The sequence below is a fragment of the Chlorocebus sabaeus genome, chromosome 11 (genome assembly GCF_047675955.1).
Source record: "Chlorocebus sabaeus isolate Y175 chromosome 11, mChlSab1.0.hap1, whole genome shotgun sequence".
Lineage (NCBI taxonomy): Eukaryota > Metazoa > Chordata > Mammalia > Primates > Cercopithecidae > Chlorocebus > Chlorocebus sabaeus.
In genome coordinates this window covers 478,599-498,001 of record NC_132914.1, presented here as the reverse complement: position 1 = coordinate 498,001, position 19,403 = coordinate 478,599, and the positions used below count along the sequence as shown (strand labels likewise).

Here is a 19,403-nt window from a genome sequence, read left to right as displayed (position 1 = left end):
CTTCTATACAACTATGTACACCTTTGCGTAAATGAGACCACACTCTACGTACTGCTTTGTAACTTGCTTCTTTCACTTAATACTGAGAACATTTGTACATGACCATAGATATAGATTTGTATTGTTTTTAATGGCTGTATAGTTTTGCATTATACTGAATCTTAATGATGTTTAAGAGCTATGTATATTGAGGACGTTATTTCTTTGTTTTGTGTTGCAAATTTTTGACCATGTTATTAGCCTTTTAACCTTATTTATAGTTTTTTTTTTTGTTATAAAAGTTAAGTTTTATGATGTAAACTTAATCTTTTTGATTTTATAATTCCTGGTTTTCCTGATGTGCTTAGAATGACCTTCCCTACTACAAGATAATAAAAATACCTCCATGATTTTGCTTAAAACTTTTATTCTTTATATTAAATCTTTGTTACATCTTGAATTGATTGGTGTGAAGAATGCCAAGTTTCTTTATTGCTCTGTTGACTACATTTCTTAAGTTTCTTACATGGTTTGCGTGTCTATGCATGTGTACATATAGTCATTCCAAAACCTCTAATATGCAAACACACTTTACAAATGTGTATACGTTCAGTATTTATTTGTTATCTACTGCTGCATAACAGTATTACCACAGACTTAGCAGCTGAAAGCAACACACATGTATTGCCTCACAATTGCTGTGTCAGAAGTCAGGGCACAACTTTGCTGGTGCCCTGCTTCAGGGTCTCACGAGGCTGTCACCACAGTGGTGGTCAAGGCTGTGTCATGTCTGAAGTGTAAGGAAGAATCTACTTCTAAGCTCATGTGGTTGTTGGCAGCCTTTAGTTCCTTTTGGGTCATCGGAATAAGGGCCTTAGATTTTGGTTGGCCACTGGCCAGAGGCCAGCTTCGGTCCCTTGGCCTCTGTGCTTTCCCAACATGGCCACTTGCTTTCTCAAAGCTAGCAAGATCAGCTTACAATCTTACATAACGTAAACGTGTATGTATAATCACATACATCCTGCCACCATTGCCCTATTCCATTGGTGAGAAGCAAGTCCCAGGTCCTGCCCGTGCCAAGAGACAATCAGAAGGATGTGAGCACCTGGGGAGGCAGGGATCGCGGGAGGCCACCTCTGATTGTGTCTGCTGTCCTCACACAGAATGTGCTGCGTCATACAAAGACTGAAGTGCCTGAGAGCATAAGCGAACTTCCTTAGGCTTAATATAGGCTGGTGCAAAAGTAATCGCAGTCAATCGCAAAGACCACAGTTAGTTTTGCATCAACCTATAAAAGTTGCTCTATCCATACTTTCCTATTCAAGTTAGATCAAAAAAGGTAAGTGTAATGTCTTTCTTTTTTAATGCTCATGAGAAGAAATGCAGTAACTTTTTACACTTGGGCTAATAAGACTGCTGCAGTCTGAAGTATTTATAACTGCCCTTTGGCCAATATCCTGCATTCAGTAGAACAAATTTACTTCTTAGGAAAATAGAAATCTCCAAATCTTGTCAACTGTGTTCTGGGTTCCTTAACTACTGATTCTCCTCTGAACACCCTCCAAATGGTTCATATCCCTTTTAATATCCATACAAAGCATTCTCTTAGTCTTCAAATTACAATTCTGTCTGAAAGAATCAGATCTTGAATTTTAAAATTTATAGTATCCACAGTGTTAAGTATCTTTATGAATTTGTTTCCTCTCCATACATTTTTCTTCTATAGCCTGTGCTCTTGGAAGCTGTCAGCAAAAATTGGTGTAATTTCCATCCAGAAAAGGAAACGTGAGGATTTCCTCATCATTGAAATTTGTCCTTTCCTGTGCATCACAAGAATCTCCGTTTTGTTCCTAGGGATGGATGCATTGGGGGTTTTGTAAATTGGTGGTGCGTGTGGTATGACAACATAGGAGCCAAGAGAAGAAACCGAAAGCAGAATTCAGAGTTTTAAAGTATTTCATCCCAAGTTTGTCGACTAGGAAGAAATGATTTCTTTCCAAGGTAATGGTATTGCCATCGCTGCTATTGACAGGTGACCTTCAGACTCGTTTACAACGCGGCAAGGGCATGGATCCGTGCTGATTCCGTGTGTGTGTTTTGCAGTTCTTGTTTGGAAGATGTTTAATATTCTAATTGCTGTAGGTTCTGTGGATTAATACATACACATCTTAAGTCATATCTTAGAATTACATAGCCCTAAGATTCTCAGGTATCCTAACGTCAACTTTTCTATGCTTCTGTTACCACTAGGATAGTGTCTACACATTTCTAAAAGATGGCCTGCACAAAAAAAATGTATTTTGGAAATATGTATAGATTGCCTAGTTCTATCCTGGTTTTTCTAGTATTATGAATTAAGTTACCATTGTATGGTAAATTGTGACTGAGTAAAGATTTTTCTCATTTGTCAGATGGTTATAGCGGGAGGTATTAAAGCTCTAGGAGATGACAAGTGGACAGGACAGAGCGAGAAAGAAATGGTGTGCTGAGTTCACCTGAAAGCCTCAGTTCCCAAGCTATGTCTTTGTTAAACTGTGTTTTTCCAAAGTTCTATCTGCACCCTCTCTGGTTTGCAAAGAGGGGACAAAAGAGGGAAATTTTATACATATAAAGTCTAAAGAAGAGAGATCTGATAACTGAGGTCAAGGTATAGGGAAGGAATAGTAGATAGTGTTAGAATATTTTGATGGGTAAATATGAGCGGTTATAGAAGTTGGAATGCAATGTGAATGTCAGTATCAGAGCCTGCCTAACAGAAATTGAAGTAGACAACAATCCCCCTTCTTCCCCCCTTTTCAAGTCACAACAGCACTGCTTTTTCGGCTACAGAAAGCAGCTGAGGCTCAATCCCAAAACAGCAGCAGGTTCGGGTCCAAAGTGCAGAGCAGGAGGGCGGGACAGAGTCATCACCAAAGGTTGAGCACAGAAAAAGTGATCTACGAAAACGAGCATGGAAGGGCATGCTACAGGCTAAAGCCAGGCTCAGGAAGGCCTGCTGCGCGGGAGAGAGGAAATCTACAGCCCGGCGTGGGAGAAGAGAACCGTGGGCACAGAGTAAGTGGGAAGACGGAACAGTGAGTGACCCCGGCCACATGACTCAAGGCAAAGCCGTACTCTACCATTTCTTTAAAGAACCAGCGTAGGTTCCTAGCGCAGAAGCTGGCAGGGATTCCTCTTGAATTTGTGTTTGAAAAATACCCTCAGATTGAAATTACTAAACAAGATGGTAGTGTTTCTGTTTACATGGAAAGCTGAGTTCAGGGGCGGATCTAGATTTTGTAGATATTGAAGCTTAGACAATTCGCGGAGGGTCCTCTTTATGGAAAATGGCACAAAATTAATAATTCAAAACTAGGTACAGGGGATTGGAAGGCACCCATACAGGGGAGGGGCCCCAAAGCTTATGTTGTGTTAACTGCAAGGTAAAATCTGCTTGAGTGGAACAGAAGGAGCCCGGGCAGACAGACGTCCAGATCCTACGTGTGTCATTTCAGCAGAAGGAGCCCGGGCAGACAGACGTCCAGATCCTACGTGTGTCACTTCAGCAGAAGGAGCCCGGGCAGACAGACGTCCAGATCCTACGTGTGTCACTTCGGCAGAAGGAGCCCGGGCAGACAGACGTCCAGATCCTACGTGTGTCACTTCGGCAGAAGGAGCCCGGGCAGACAGACGTCCAGATCCTACGTGTGTCACTTCGGCAGAAGGAGCCCGGGCAGACAGACGTCCAGATCCTACGTGTGTCATTTCGTAGCTTTGGAATCTTGGGCAATTTAGTTTTCCTGTCTGTGAAACTCAATTTCTTACCTATAAAAGAGGAATAATGCCAGTCTTTCTGGCTTGTCAATAAAGACTAAATGAGAGATGTATGTGAAGGTGCCTAGGATGTCCCATGACTGCTAATATGGATGACTTTATGTGGTGCTAAGTTTTGGAAGGATGATTGTTGATGAAAAGTGAGTATCGGCCAGGCGTGGTGGCTCACACCTGTAATCCCAACACTTTGGGAGGCTGAGGCGGGCGGATCACCATGTCAGGAATTCGAGACCAACCTGGGCAACATGGTGAAACCTCGTCTCTACTAAAAATACAAAAATTAGCCAGGTGTGGTGGTGGGCTCCTGTAATGGCAGCTACTTGGGAAGCTGAGACAGGAGAATCGCTTGAACCCAGGAGGCAGACATTGCAGTGAGCCAAGATCATGCCACTGCACTCCAGCCTGGGCAACAAAGAGTGAAACTTCGTCTCAAAAAAAAAAAAAAAAAAAAGAAAAAGAAAAGAAAAGTGAGTATCGATTATTCTGGTCATTATTGTTTGGAACTCTGATTCCTGGAGGTTAAGGAAATGTTTAAAGTATCTGCTGAGAGAGCTAAGCACTCCTAGGCTTTTATCTGTATTCAGGAGATGGCAGATGGCACTCTACTGTCTTCAGGAAGCTTGCAGACTAGAGGTGCGAGTCTGGGCTATCATCATTGGCTGTTGGAATTGGGAATATAAGAACTCTTGGAATAACTAGAGTTGCTGAAGGAAGAACTGTGGCCAGAGCAGTTAGAAGAGGGGTGATCAGACCAGCAGTCTCTTTCTTTCCAAGCCTAAGATCAGCTGTGGAAGACTCAGAGCTGATGTGAAGCCTGGGGATGGCCCAATCTTACTCTTGTTTTATGCATGAAAAACAGAGTCCTAGAAAGGCAACATGGATTGCCCGAGATTATGTGGCTGATTCGGGTCCTATCCAGGACTAGAATTTTGGAGTTCTTCCTCTCAGGTTATACATTTTTTTCATCACACTGAACTTTGCTCTAACTCATTCTCCTTTTATGCCCCTTCTTTAGTTTTCCTTCTCCATTGTCCCTGTAGCAGAACTCTATGGAAGGCCACCCTGGTCCAACAGTCGGGCTGTGGGACCTTCTTCAGGCTGCTTCTGCCTCTTAGTCTGACATGTAGGTAGAGCTCTCTCCGTTGCTCATTTCTCCATTGGTGGAAACTGCAGAACCGTGGAAGCGAGCAGTACTAGCAGCCAGCAGGCAGGCAGCAGAAAGGGCCCGCGAGGGAGCTTTGGACACCAGTGCTTGACAGGGATGTTTAGAACCTGGAGAGCTTCCAAAGGAGAGCAGTGAAGACAGTGGGTGGGGGTGAGAAGGAAGAACTCTTAGGAAAGATAAAAGGGTTTCAGATTATTTATCTTGGAGAAGAGAAGGCTGAGAGTGGCTTTGAAAAGGAGTTTCAGAGATAAGACCAGCTGTACTACATCTTCCCTGAGGATAGACTAAGAAATTAGCTAACAGCAGCAATTAGGCTGCAGAGCTTTTCACATTTAGCCGCCTCTTAGAGACTTCCAGAGAGCTTTTTAAAAAATCGCAATGTTCAAGCTTCACCTCAGAACAATTAAATCAGAATCTTCTCTTCAGGAGTGGGCGTTAAACATCGGTAATTTCTTTAATGTTTCCCGGGGTAGCCAACATGGATTTCTGATTCAGAAAATTTTAAATTTTAATCTTATGGAATAATTGGGAGGAAAATTGCCCAATGATGTCAAACTATGCTAGGAAAAAAATGTATCTTTTTTTAATGGAGGGAATGGGGTAAAATATAACAAGAGTGGGAAAAGTTGGGATTGGGCTTAGTGTGAAGGTGGAGAATATAGGTAAGAGGGGGTGAAAACCCGTGGCCAAGGCCTTGAGAACAGGTGCAGGTGCCTTCCTCCCACTACAGTCACCACTTTCTGTTACGTCAGTTCACTTCGCCGAGTGTGTGTGGCTATTATGACTGAGAAAGAGAAAAGAAGCCCCGACAGCTGGAATTGGACTGACACTGTCGATTAGGCGTTGTATTGCTAGGAGCTGCCCTGGTGTTCGTTCTCACATACCAATGTCAGGCAAGGCCACTCTGTGATCATGGTGGATCTAGACACAAATAAGATCACTCTATGATGATATCTGAACAAAGACAACAACGTGAACATCGTCCAACCCACACAAATGATCAAACATCTTATGCTGGCTAACACAAGTGACTGCTCCTTCCTTACCAATCACAGCTTTTCGCTTCACTTCGTTTTTCCTGCTTTCTAGATAAAATCCATTAAGATACCCAATTATAAAATTAGTCCTCCTTCCTCACAGCATCCGATCCAAAGCAAAGCCCTACTTCCCGAAGCCTCCTCAAAATCACCTAATACAAATGCATCCAATAACAAGTCCTCAGTGACACCCTCTGACTGAGGCACCTCACAGTTTACGTTGTGTGCACTCTCCCTTGTTGCCGTGAGTAACGAACGCAGCTTAACTGTAGTGTGTTCCTCATGGTCCTTGGCTCACGGGCATTGACACCACACAGTTTGAGCAGGTCCTGTCTGTTTCTTGTTTGGGGAAACCAGGACAGATGAGAGCTGTCATGTTTCCCAGTCATGGGAAACCAGTCGCGTTCCCTTCTGGGTTCCCTCCCTCTCTCTGGGCTGAGACATGAGAGATGAGATTCCGGCCACACTTTGCATTCCACATCAGTTGGCCGCATGACCAGTGCATCAATAGATTTTGCTCATCACAGATAACATCCTGCAGTGGTGTTTAAAAATGTTTAGGATAAAAGACTGTCCAGAGATTGAAGTTCCTTTTTTTAACTGTTGCCACTCTGCCCTCACCCCTCACCACAGCTTGATGGTGTCAGGGCGTCTCCGTTCCCTCAGAACCCCTGCTCACTAACCGTTCATCAAGAACTTCCCACTGAGACTAGTTACATAAGGGTTGCAAACTCTGTGTACTCTGAGAGTTGGACAAGAAATCAGGGAAACAGGGATTGGAAGAAACAGGATAAAATTGGAAAATAACTGCAACTACTTTTCTAGAATTAAAGACAAAAGGTATGATTTTCCTTAATAGGGAGGGCAGAGTAGTACAATTGTGGAACACAGTGGGATGGGAAGAGCCTTCTGATTAGATTTTTTAAGTATTCTTCAGGTCGGATGAGATTTTCAGTGAAAGCAACATTTTTCTTGTCATTTTCATTGTTCACCTCTTTCCTGAGAAAGTTATGTTTAATCCCACGGGCCAGCAATAGCCAAAATAAACAGTACTAGAGTTGTGCTTTTTAGTGTTTCTCTTGTCTTTTTTCCTCCACCTCTAGACTTAAAGTATAGATAGCATGGTAGCTATAAGTAAATAATGGACTTTAGAATTCTACAAACCTGAGTTCAAATCCTGGGTCTACCATTTACTAGTTATGTGGCCTAGCAAGTAATTTAATTATCTTTAAGGCTTTGTTTTCCTATCTTTAAAATGATCTTGTCAGTAATTCTTGTGTCATAGGTTTGTTCTGAGGATAAAATGAAATGGTGCCTGTATAGCACTTAGCACCATGCTTGGCACGTTTGAAATGCACAACAAACGTTAGTAACGGTAATGGTTGGTGTTATTAACATTCTTCGTCGTAAGTCTTGTTTCTTTCAGACATTGGGTCTGATGTGGTGGCTCACGCCTCTAATCCAAGTGCTTTGGGAGGCTGAGGCAGGATTGCTTGAGGCTAGCAGTTTAAGACCAGCCTGGGCAACATAGCAAGACCCTATCCCTATAAAAGATTAAAAAATAATTAGCTGGGCATGGTAGTAGTCCACGCTACTGGGGAGACTGAGTTGAGCGGATCCTTTGAGCCTGGGAGGTTGAGGCTGCAGTGACCTATGATTGTGCCATTGCACTCCAGCTTGGGCAATAGAGTGAGACCCTCATCTCAAAAACAGAAACGAAAAAAGAAAACAAATTGGAGCTTATAGAATTTAGGTGAATTATCCCATCTGGGATCAAACAGAAAAGTCTTCACAGTTTTTAGTGACATCTCTGTTTTCTGCATGTAACATCCCAGAACTTTTCACAGCAGGCAGCAGGGTCAAGTACTTGGGCTCTAATAGAGTGTAAATAAAAATCTTAAAAAAAAAAAAAAAAAAAAAAGAACGAAAAAAAAAAACTTTATTTTAGACTTAGAGAAAAATTGCAAAAATAGTACAGAGAGCTTCCATCTTTCACTCAGCTTCCCCTAATGTTAGCATCTTTCACAGCCATAGTACAGTTGTTGGAACGAGGGAATTAACATTGGTAGGGTACTAGTAAACTAAAGACCTTATGCAACTTTCACCAGTTTTTACATTCGTGTCCTTTTCTATTCCAGGATCCTATCTAGGATCCCATTCAGGACCCCACATTGCATTTGGTGGTTGTCATTTTCCCTTAGTCTCCAGCAGCCTAAAACACTTCCTCAGTCTTTCTTGTCTTGTCTGCCTTGTCTTTCGTGACACTTTTGACACTTTTGAAGAGTAGTGATCAGTAATTTTGTCAAATGCCCCTCACTTTGGGTTTGCCTTATGATTGTGATTGAACCACACTTTTGGCAAAAGAATATCACAAAAATGTTGTGTCCCGCTTAGCACATCATATCCATGCTTCATGATACAGATAGATATTGATGTCTTATTACTGGTGGTGTTGACCTTGGTCATTTGGTTAAGGTGGTTTCTGCCTGGCTTCTCTACTTCAAAATTACTATTTTTCCCTTTGTAGTTAATACATATCTTGGGGGAGACACTTTGGAATTGTAAAAATTCTAATCCTCCTTGAACTTTTACCCACCAATTTTAGCGTTCATTGGTAGATCTTGTCTGCAGCAATTATTATAGTGGTGTTTGTCTAGTGGTGATTTCCTATTTTTCTCTTTCCTTCTACATTTATTAAGATTTCTTTTTCTTTGAGATGGAGTCTTGCTGTGTTGCCTCAAACTCCTGAGCTTAGGTAATCCTCCCACCTCAGCCTCCCTGAGTAGCTGAGATTACAGGTGCACGCCACCATGCTCGGCATCCTTCTATATCTATTTATTGGAATTCAACTGCAAGGAAGAATGGTCCTTTCATTCCTACTTACTAACATTGGTTATTTGTATCAGCATGAACTTAATAGTGAATTTTATTCTTTGGGCTACAATCCCATACTATCATTATTCATTTTGTTGTTCGAATGGTTTCAGTTATAGCAAGCCATAATTTGTTTAGTCTGTTCTACTTGCTGTTTTCTTTTCTTTCAGTGTGATATTCGAAAAGGGATCCAAAAAGTCAACAGGTTCCTGACTCCTGCAGTTAAACAGAACTACATCTCTTAATTTAAAGGTCTCCAGAGGAGAACCCACCACTTCCTTTGCCACCTTGATGTTGCTCAGAAATGTTTATTCCACTCCTGGTAGAGTCAAACAATTTTTGAGAGAGCATATCATGGCGTACTGTCATTTAAACATACCTGGGATGAACTTGGTACAAACCAGGACTTCCTAGGCCTGCTTTTTGCGTGGTTCACTTTGTTTTATACAGTCCTGTTGTGGGAAGCGCAGCCTTCAGTATCCTCACTAACAATCTCTAGTGAGTCTTAAAACTTACGCAGTCTCTTGAGTAAGAACTCTTGAATACTAATTCTGGCGTTACTTGTTTTCAGGTTTCTTGACTTTGCACCCAGCAGACCAAAGGATGATGGCACCGTGAGGTAGATGCAAGGCTAGTCACGCCTGTTTTGTGTGGAACCCCAGACAGGAAGTTGTGAGGGACCGTCACCAACATTTATCTACCAGTGGTGCTCAAGCCTTTTGTTGTTGTTGTTTAACTTCTGTCAACCTAAGCAGGACAAAAAACCTACAATAGCCATTCCCACTTTATAGGGGAAAAAGAAATTGGGGATAACAAAGATTTGGAGAGGAATAAAATAGGAGTCAACATGTGGTGACATGGCAGCAGTTACGTAAAAACAAAAGAGTTGGTAAGGAAAGCCAACATTCCTTAATACAAGAGCAGCAACTTACAGCCAACTCAGGATAAGCCTGATGATGTCCTTATCACTGACAGTCTTTCCTGGAAACTGGAAATTGCAACCGTTTCCATATATGAGGACACAGAAGGGGCTGTGCAACATTGCCAAAGGCTGAATAGTATCTGAGAAAACACCAGTTATCTGGTAAGTTTAGATTACAAATGCCAAAGTTTATAATGCATAGTAGGCCATTAGTAAGTACCACCCAAGGATGAGTAAAAATGGAAGTCAAGAGCACTGCTTTGAAGATGGTCTTTTTTTATGTGAGTTTGTAGGCTGTCTCAGGACCCTTTTGGTTTATGGCTTTAGACGGCTCAATCTAACAGATGAAAGCTTGAAAGGGGAGAGGAACAGGGGCAGCTGAAACATAAGAATAATTTCCAAGAAGCTTCTGGGTCACCCTCCAGGTGTTGCCATGCAGTGTTTTCCTGCCCCTGCCCCATGCCCTTAAGTTAGATGAGGGATGTAGGAAATGGAAACTACCTTAGACTCTTCGATTCATCTTTCTTTCCACACCTCTCTGTCATCTCAAGATGTCTGTCACCTCACTCATTGCCCCATCCCCTCCCTCACTCATTCTCACAGTCTGGCCAGAGCCCAGCTTAGCTCAGGGGTTTCTCAGTCCTGTCTCCTTCAAAAGACTTCGCTGCTCACTGGAATAATCCCTTAAGGATGAATAAGAGCTACCATTTACAGTGAGTCACCATCTCCTGAAATCTCAAGCTGGACAGTCACCTATGTAGGACTCAGACCCCACACTCTCCGGTGTCAAAGTCTAAGCAGGTTTCCCCTGCATGCACTGTGCTTCGGCACATGGCCGAGGTGGGACTCTGCCCTGTCCTAGACTCCAGGCTGAATGAACTGCTCTCACAGCCGCCTCTGTGGGCTGTTCCTGCAGAAAAACAAAGCTCCCTGGATGACCTCTGCCTCGTGCTCACTGCCAGCTCCTTCACTTATGACAGCTTTAGGGCTTTGCTTTATTTTAAACTTTGGCACTTCCTTTTCTCTATTGATTTAAAAAATATTTTAAAATTATAGCGTATTATTTAAAAATCCAAACAATATTGGTAAAGTGGGGAAAAAAACTCCCTTACTGCCATCTCCTGATTTCAGTTCCACTCTACAAAAGTAACTACTATTAACTATTTAGTGAAAAATTTTTCAGACTTCTGTGTGTATAAATGTCTGTGTATGTTCGGGAAGTTTTTCTGACATCTTGGAGTTCTGTATCTATGTATCTTTGTTCTAAATCATCGTCCATTCCACATTGCAAGCTGCAAAACGGTAAGATAAATGCATTTTTAAATTAATCTACACAGCACCCGACCAAAGGAACACCTATTCTTGATGGATTCAAGTGCTTTGTAGGAGCACTTGTGTTGGAGACAGAGGTGGGAGGCAGGATCCCTCCAGAGAGACCCTGAGCTCACCAGGTGGGAAGCGCACATGAGCTCCGGGGAAGAGACCATGCTTCATAAGCTCACCAGCAACTGGCCCGACCTGCCAGGGTGTGCACACTCCCCAGACGGCGGAATCACTCGTGCAGGTTGCCCGGTGGCCGAGGCAGGGGAGGGGAGAAAAGTGGAGGGGGAGGCACAAGGGTGGAATGTGGGCTGGGCCAAGTTTAGAATTACGGAACCACACTTTAAATAGCCGGCACCTTCCCCTTCCCCCTTAGATCATTCTCCCCGACTGGACCTCTGGCGGCAACTTCACTAAGGTTCGGAATGTTTTCTCTTTTTTTTTTTCTGTTTCTGGGTCTCAGTCTGCAGGTTGGTGGGATCCATGGGACTTACAACCAAAGGACTTTTTTCTCACCCTCTCCTAGAAAATATGCTTCTGACATTTATGTGTGCAAATGCCAAGATTATATGCTACTTTCTTGACTTTCTGCAACTTGGGTGGCTGTTGACTTAAGTGACAATGTGATTTAGAAAGAGAGAGCCCTAGATTGAGAGGAAAGACAGTTGGATTTTACTCCAAGAGAAATCGGATTTAAGTCTGAGAAAAGAGAACAATGACCAACTCTTTGACAGGACTGAAAGAAAACAAAAATTTGAGTACCTGTTATTCTATTAAGTGCGTATGTATATGTATATTTCCTCATTTAATTCTTACAGCTCAGTATATCCTAACAGTCATCCCCACTTTTACAGATGAACAAACTAAGACTCAGAGTCATTCATTAACGTCTCTGAAGTCAGACGTTGGTATGAGAAAAAACTAACGTTTGAACCTGGTCTCATCTGACTCCACAGCTCATGGCCTTTCAGACACAACACGCTACGTCTGAGAAGCAGCTCTAATGAGGCTAAGGGAGCCAGGAAAGTGCTACTGTTTCCCCCAGAGTCTGGGAGGGTGGAGAAGGGACGGCTTTTCCATCACCGGGAGGGATCCATCCGCTGGTAAAGGGAGGGGAGGCCTCCAGCAAAGTCAGTACCTTGACAACCTTCCCGAAAGGACTGGGGAGCCCTCTTGGGACCAGTTACTTGGGTTTCTCCTTTGTAGAAAGGAGCTCATTCCCTAATTTATCAAATAAACATAGATACCTGCTGTTCCCTGACTTTCTTTTTTCTTTTCTTTCTTTCTTTTTTTTCCCCTGAGACGGAGTCTCGCTTTGTTGCCCAGGCTGGAGTGCAATGGCGTGATCCCGGCTCACTGCTGGTTTCATCCATCTCCTGGTTTCAAGCGATTCTCCTGCCTCAGCCTCCTGAGTAGCTTGGGTTACAGGTATGTGCCACCACGCCCGGCTAATTTCTGTGCTTTTAGTAGAGACGGGGTTTCACCATGTTGGCCAGGCTGGTCTCAAACTCGTGACCTCAGGTGATCCACCCGCCTCGGCCTCCCAAGTGCTGGGATTACAGGCGTGAGCCATCGTGCCTGGCCTGTTCCCTGACTTTCTGACTTCCTGGGTCAGAGCCAAAGGAGAGTCTGTGGCCAGAAGAGGTTACTGCTGAGAAAGTTCTGTTAACATGAACTTTGCTTGAGGCTTAGAAAAAAGTCCGTCTGCCTACTTCTCCAGAAAAGAGGCCACTCTGCAAAATCAAGGCAGAGTCATTAGAAGATGCTTTTAGTAGACATGCCAGTGAACCCAGGCAACCATTGTAATCAAAGGGCTGGGACTGAAAGAGCAGGGGCAGGTGGGTTGAAGTCCCGGCTGTGCAGTTTACTAGCTGCATGGCAGCAGCAGTCACATTATTGAACCTCTCTGAGCTGCAACTTCTTTATTTATAAAGTGGAGGTAATAATGCTTACATGTCAGGGTTGCTGTGAGAATTAAATGAAATGAAGGCATGTGAAGTGCCTAGTCTGTAGTAGTTGCTGACTAAATGGGAGCCACACCCAGTCATCCTCAATCCCAACAGTGTGGAATGGGCCACTTCTGACAGCGAATGGTTAAAACTGTGGCTTTTTGGTTTATGTCATCTTCTCTACTGTCACAGACTCCACTTGTCATTACCAGAAAAGAAAAAGCACATAGCTCATCTCTCCCTTCTGCTGATTTCAGAGACACATAGGAGGGGTACTTAGACCACCTCATCTTACTCACAATTCCCGGTCCCCTCGACTCTCCCAGTCCTTTGACAGGATTTTTTTTTAAACTGGCTTTTATTTTTATATTACAAAAGTAAAACATTTTTTGATGTAAGTGTAGAAAATATAGATAAGGAAATGTTCCTATAACCCAGCTGCTGAAAGAAAAACATTTTGGTGGCTATCCTAATCTTTCAGTGCCTATAAATACTTTCTAAGATACTTGTCAAGCATGATCATATGGTGCGTACCGGTTTTTACTATATATTGTGAGCATCCTTTTGTGCCGATACACTTGTTTCTGTAACACAGGTTTTAATGATTATATACAGTAGTCCGTTATGTGAATGTGCCATAATTTATCAACATATCCACCATTTTTGACAATTTATGTACTTTCTGATTTTTCGCTGTTATAAACAATAAATATCCTAATGCTACACCTTTCGCTCACAATCACAATTATTTCCTAAGGGTAAATTCCTGCGAGGGCAATTGGTGGCTCTGAGGACTTGTAAAATCCCCTCCTTTCCACGTGTCCCAGCATAGAGAGTAAAGAGACGGAAGCACGTGCTAATCCCGGTGAGGCTGACCGTAGGGCGGCAGGGAGAATTTAGGCAGCACAGCGGCCCGTGAACTCCTCCATGTCTACAATCCTCAACCCAAGAGGGCCTCATAGTGGAAGCAAATGCTGTCCATCAGCACCAGCACTTCCTCCTGAAACAGGAAAGGGATATATACGCTCAGTAGCTGTCACCCAGCTTCCACCACTGAGAAGTGCTAAGGAGGACACGGTCTGCAGGGAAGGGCACAGCATTCACCTCTTCCAGGGCGTTCATCCTCTTTTGGATTTGTTGGAAGAGGAGGAGGAGGAGGGGTTTCCTTCTGGGGTTCCCAACAGTAACAGGGCATCCCACTTGTTTTCCAGGTGGGATGGATAGCAGGGCCTCAGGCACAGCCAGTAATGGAGAGACAAAGCCAGTGTATCCAGTCATGGAAAAGAAGGAGGAAGATGGCACCCTGGAGCGGGGGCACTGGAACAACAAGATGGAGTTTGTGCTGTCAGTGGCCGGGGAGATCATTGGGCTGGGCAACGTCTGGAGGTTTCCCTATCTCTGCTACAAAAATGGGGGAGGTGAGAGCCCTTGTGCCGCCCCACCCACTCCTGGAAGGACGATGCTTCCATCTCCTGCGCTTACGGCCCCTCTGGGGAGTCCCATAGATGCATAGGATTCTGGAGGTGGAAGGACGCTTAGAGGTCATCCAGGACTCTCTGTAAGAAACTAAGACCTAGAAAGATGTGTGACTATCCCGTGACCATCCCAGGGCTCTTTCTGTTGTAATGCGGCGTCGTAGAAATGTGAGCACAAGCTGGAACCAGGTGGAGGAGAGTTTGGATTCTGGCCCCGCTGCTCACCCTCTGTGTGATCTTGGACAAGTTACTTAAGCTCTCAGAGCATCAGTTACCACTCCTGCAAATCGAGATAATAATGTCTGCCTTTCAAGGTCGTCGTAAGGATTAGAGATCATGTGTGTAAAGAACTTAATAAATAGTAGCTTTGTTGATGATGTCAATACCAAACTGTTCTGTGGTCTTGAGATTCCCCAGCCTTGGCCTGGTGTCTTTTTCCTACTCTGCTGGCAGGGGGAGGTTCCCTAAGCCATCCCTTACCCAATCCCTTCTAGTATAGGCTCTCTTTTTAAAAATTTCCCGGTACAAATGTGTGCGTGTTGTAGGGAGAGCATTACCTCCAGCTCTTCACTGTGTCATCACTGGCTTCTCATTCACCTCTCTTCTAGCCGCCTGGGGTAATTCTGCTATCCCCGCAGCAGTGACAGAAATGTTGCAACCACTAACCCACATTCAGGGAATTTTGTATTTCTGTGGGAAGCCCCAGAGGGATTTTCCCAAGTACTGGAGCGTTCTGGGTGACCAGTGGGCTAGGAATAGCTCCTTGCTTATGGGTAAAGCTGATGGGGCTGGGGTTCCCAGGTCTGATTTGGTAGTGAGACTGCAGCCAGGCCTGGAGGAACATGGAATACAGAGGTAGGCCATCAGGGAAAATGACGAGAGGAGTGGCAAGTTCATGGGCTACAGGATTTGAGGTTCTTTAAATCAATACCTACCCTTTTGCAGGGGAGTAAGAGCTGCCAAACGCATCCAGCTTGAGTCTCACAAGGATTTTAGCGAAAGAAAGCCTTCAATACAGAGTGGAGGTGTGGGAACTGGAGGAGAACACGAGAGATGCTCTGGGCCAATGGAGTCTGGTTCCCAGGTCTGCGGCAACTGGGGATTGTCCCTGGGTTGGAGGTTAACTTGTGTTTCCAGAGGGATGAAAATGGGCTGGTGTGTCCCTTCTTCCTGGGAATTTCTGGCCAGTGGCCTGAAATCCTAGGAATTTGCTCAGTTTGCACTGTGAGGGAAGAGGGAAGGTCTACACACTTTTTACCTGGTGCTGAGTGCTCCACGCGCTTGTTTAGGAATTTAGGCCTGAGTACCCTCCCTCTGGAGAATCAGGGGAGACGGAGCTGGCCCAGGGCGAAAGCTGGAGGCTTGGGGACTAAGCTGGCGTTGGGACTCTGGGTCTGGAACCTGGTAACCAGCTCAGCTCCTCACATGGCAGAGATTAGGAGGTGAGCAGCTTTCCCCAAGCCTCTCTGGAATTGGGTAAAGGTTGGCCTGGGAATTAGCAGGAATGGCACGAAGAGGTAGGAGAGATTGCCTTCCAGGTCTAATGCAAACTACTGGGCTGACAGGGGCAAGTGGAGGGGAGCAGTGACAGGGACGCGGGGGATGAGGGACTCTCCCTGGTCCTTTGTCTGCCAGTGTTTGGGTCCCAGGGCTCTGTGGTGAGCCTGTGTGGGCCTGGGAATGTGTTGACTGTGTCTTGTGTGGGAACAGAGGCCTGAGGGGAAAAGAGCCCCCACAGCCCTTGGTTGTTCACGTGGGTCCTGTGTGGGGAGGTGGAGGCAGCAGGGCGGAGGCTGTGGCCTCCTTCTCCCTGGGTAGAGCCTGCCTTCCAGCACGCTGATTCCCTGGGGAGTCCTGCCATGTTTGGGAATCCTGCCATCCAGTCGAGTTCTCTGTTTAACCCTTACACTGCCTGCCCATAACTTCTTCCCTCACCAAGTGCGGGGCCTGAGCACTCCTCTTCGCCGTTCGCCGATGGACGGCTTCAGCTGGAGGGGAGTGTTCTGAGGGACTGGGGAGCTGCAGGCAGGGCCCAGGTTTGCTCTGGAGGGCGAGTCACCCAGGGCCGCGGGCTGGGTTAGTGAAATGGCTCCTTTACCACGGTAAGCGGGCTGATCAAGGATGTGTGTGGTCAGTAGAGGAACCTGGACCTGCCTACTTTTCTGTTGTTTTGGTGTTCTCAGCAGTTTAACCTTTCTGTCATCAGTTAACTCCTCTCGCCTCCCAGGCAAAGCAAACTCCTTAAACTTCATCTCATCATCTCCCTGTCCCTTTGCCGAAGAAGAGACTGCTGCCCCTTCCCGAAAGGACCCTTTGCTGCTGATATGGGCAGGAGGCTGCGAGATGGAGACCCTTAGATTGGTTTGACCCCTTTCCTCCTGGTTTAGTGCTTTTATTTGAACTCACCATTCTCAGATTGGGGCCTGGACTCCTGGGCAAGGGAAGAGTGTTCTGAGCAAGCCCTGGAGAGGATGCTGGGATACTCCAGGGTGTGCCATCCTCCAGTAACGCACCCTGTCAGCCTGCTTCTGGGCCCTTTCTTGAAATTCACAGCTCCAAGTAGCCACTCTTGTGCTTGGCGGGGAGGGGAGGGCGATCAAGGAGTTTGATTTGTCGTCGTATTTGTTTAGTGAGAAGCTCAGGGATGAAGACGTCGCCAAAGCACAATTTTACTTCCAAACTAAAAATATGAGTGACATCTTTGGTTTCTTCCAGCGTCAACATTTGGTAGATCTAATTTGACATGAGTTCCAGAGCAGGGAAAGGGCTGAGGCAGGGCTGTGATAGAACACAAGGCAAACAGCTGAAAACTGTAGTCAAAAGGCAGGCAAGCTGAGAAGGTGATACAAAGAAGCCCATCCGAAGTCGGAAGCAACAGGGAGGCTTTTAGGGAGGGGAGTGAGAGGGATGCCCACCTCCACCGTCTCCTAGGTAAATAATCTCCCTGCTGTCCAGGACCTGTGGCTGATCCACCCCCAAGCACCTGCTTCATCCTAATGGCTTTAGAATTTCCAGGCTCTGTCCGTTGCCTCGGCGCACACCCAGCCAAGCCCTGAGGCTGACTGTGTCATTCACCAGCAAATACGTACTGAACACGTAACATAAGCCAGGAATCGTTCTAGGTGGTTGGGATACATCTATAAACAAAACGGACCAATTCCCTGTCCTCACAGGGCACACATTCTAGAGGATGGAGACAGGCAATGCACAATAAACGGGATAAACGTGTAAATTAGGTAGCATTCCCGAATGAATGAGTGCTATAGGAAAAGAACGACGGGAGCTGGGTGAAGGGGATCAGGAGTGTGGGTGGTGGCAATTTTTAAAACGGTGGTCATTGAGAGCATTTGAGCAAAGTCTTGCCAGGAGTGAGAGAATTGGCCTTGTGGATATTATGGGGTGGGGTGAAAGTGCTTTGCTCCAGGCAGAGGAAACAAAGGTTGAAACAAAGTGAGAGCCTGGCTGGCTTGTTTGAGGGGGACTTGAGCCTGGAGCTGGGCAAGTGAATAGAAGGTAAGGTCAGGGAAGAAAATGGGCTGGGACAGGGAGGCGGGCAGATGAGGTATGCCAGGTTGGCCACTCTCAGACTTCAGCTTTTGCTCTAGTGACATTCAGATGCAGGCAGGGCTTTGAGCAGCAGTAATCTTACATTTTTTTTTTCCCCGAGATGGAGTCTCGCTCTGTCACCCAGGCTGGAGTGCAGTGGTGTGATCTCAGCACACTCAGCGCACCTCCTGGGTTCAAGTGATTCTCCTGCCTCAGCCTCCTCAGTAGCTGGGACTACAGGTGCGCACCACCATGCCCGGCCAATTTTTATATTTTTAGTAGAGACGAGGTTTCTCCATGTTGGCCAGGCTCGTCTCCAACTCCTGACCTCAGGTGATCCACCCACCTTGGCCTCCCAAAGTGCTGGGATTACCGACGGGAGCCACTGTGCCTGGCCAGTCATCTTACATTTTAAAATAATCTCTAGCTGCTATGTTGAGAACTGAGTATAGGGGAGTGAGGGCAGAAGCTGACCAGTTATAAGGCAAAAATCTTGGAGTCATCCGTAATTCTCTCATAACTGTTGACTGTACCCAAACATGCGGGTCCTGGGAGCTTCAGGGCCTCTCCAGCTCCCTGGACCCTGGTTGCTGGCAGAATGAGTAACTCAGCATCCAGAATGCCTGGGACTGGATCCCCCCACCCATGAGATGTGCAGGACCCGACCACTTCTCATCCCCTCCACTGCTAGCACCCATCTAAGCAATCCAAGAGTTTTCACCTGAGTGACTGGAAGGAAGGAGCTGCCATTCACTGGGATGTGGAAGGCATGAAGGGAGTAAGCTTTTGTTGTGGGTTTTTTTGTTTTGGTTTGTTTTTTAATAGAGATGGGGTTTTGCCATGTTGGCCAGGCTGGTCTCAAACTCCTGACCTCAAGTGATCTGCCTACCTCGGCCTCCCAAAGTGCTGGGATTACAGGCATGAGCCACTGTGCCTCGCCCCAGAGGAGCAGGTTTTGAAGGGAAAGTAAGGGGGTGAATTTTGGGAAAGTTGAGTTGAGGTCTCTATCGGATGTGCAAGTGGAAATGGCAACTGGGCAATAGAAGGTGAGTTTGGAGTTGGTGAGAGAGATCTGGCTGGAGGTGTGTATTTGGGGACCATTAGCATTTTGATGGTATAAGAAAAGAAAGTAAGGACTTTAGTGGGTCTGGGAGAAGATGAGAAACCAGCAGAGGAGACAGAAAATGAGAAACTGGTAAAGCAGGATGAAAACCAAGAGAATGGAGTGTTCTGGAAAGCCAAGTGAAGAAATCCCATCAGGGAGGAGGGAGAGATTAACTGCAGCAAAGGCTGCAGATAGGTTACAAAAATGAGGAAAGGAAA

The 19,403-nt window shown here is 45.5% G+C and overlaps 1 protein-coding gene across 2 annotated transcripts in view; it reads left to right on the top strand.

Annotated features, from left to right (window-relative positions):
- Positions 1–486: 486 nt before the first annotated feature.
- Positions 487–19,403, top strand: part of SLC6A13 (solute carrier family 6 member 13) — a 51,282-nt gene continuing 32,365 nt past the window's right edge. The window contains exons 1-2 of one of the 2 annotated variants that reach the window (XM_037988422.2): positions 487–14,396; positions 14,429–14,477. In XM_037988422.2, coding sequence (XP_037844350.1) covers positions 14,307–14,396; positions 14,429–14,477 — 139 coding nt within the window. In that variant the 5' untranslated portion in view covers positions 487–14,306. Of the gene's footprint in view, positions 14,478–19,403 lie in introns of both variants that reach the window. The other variant, XM_073020314.1, reaches the window with a different exon arrangement.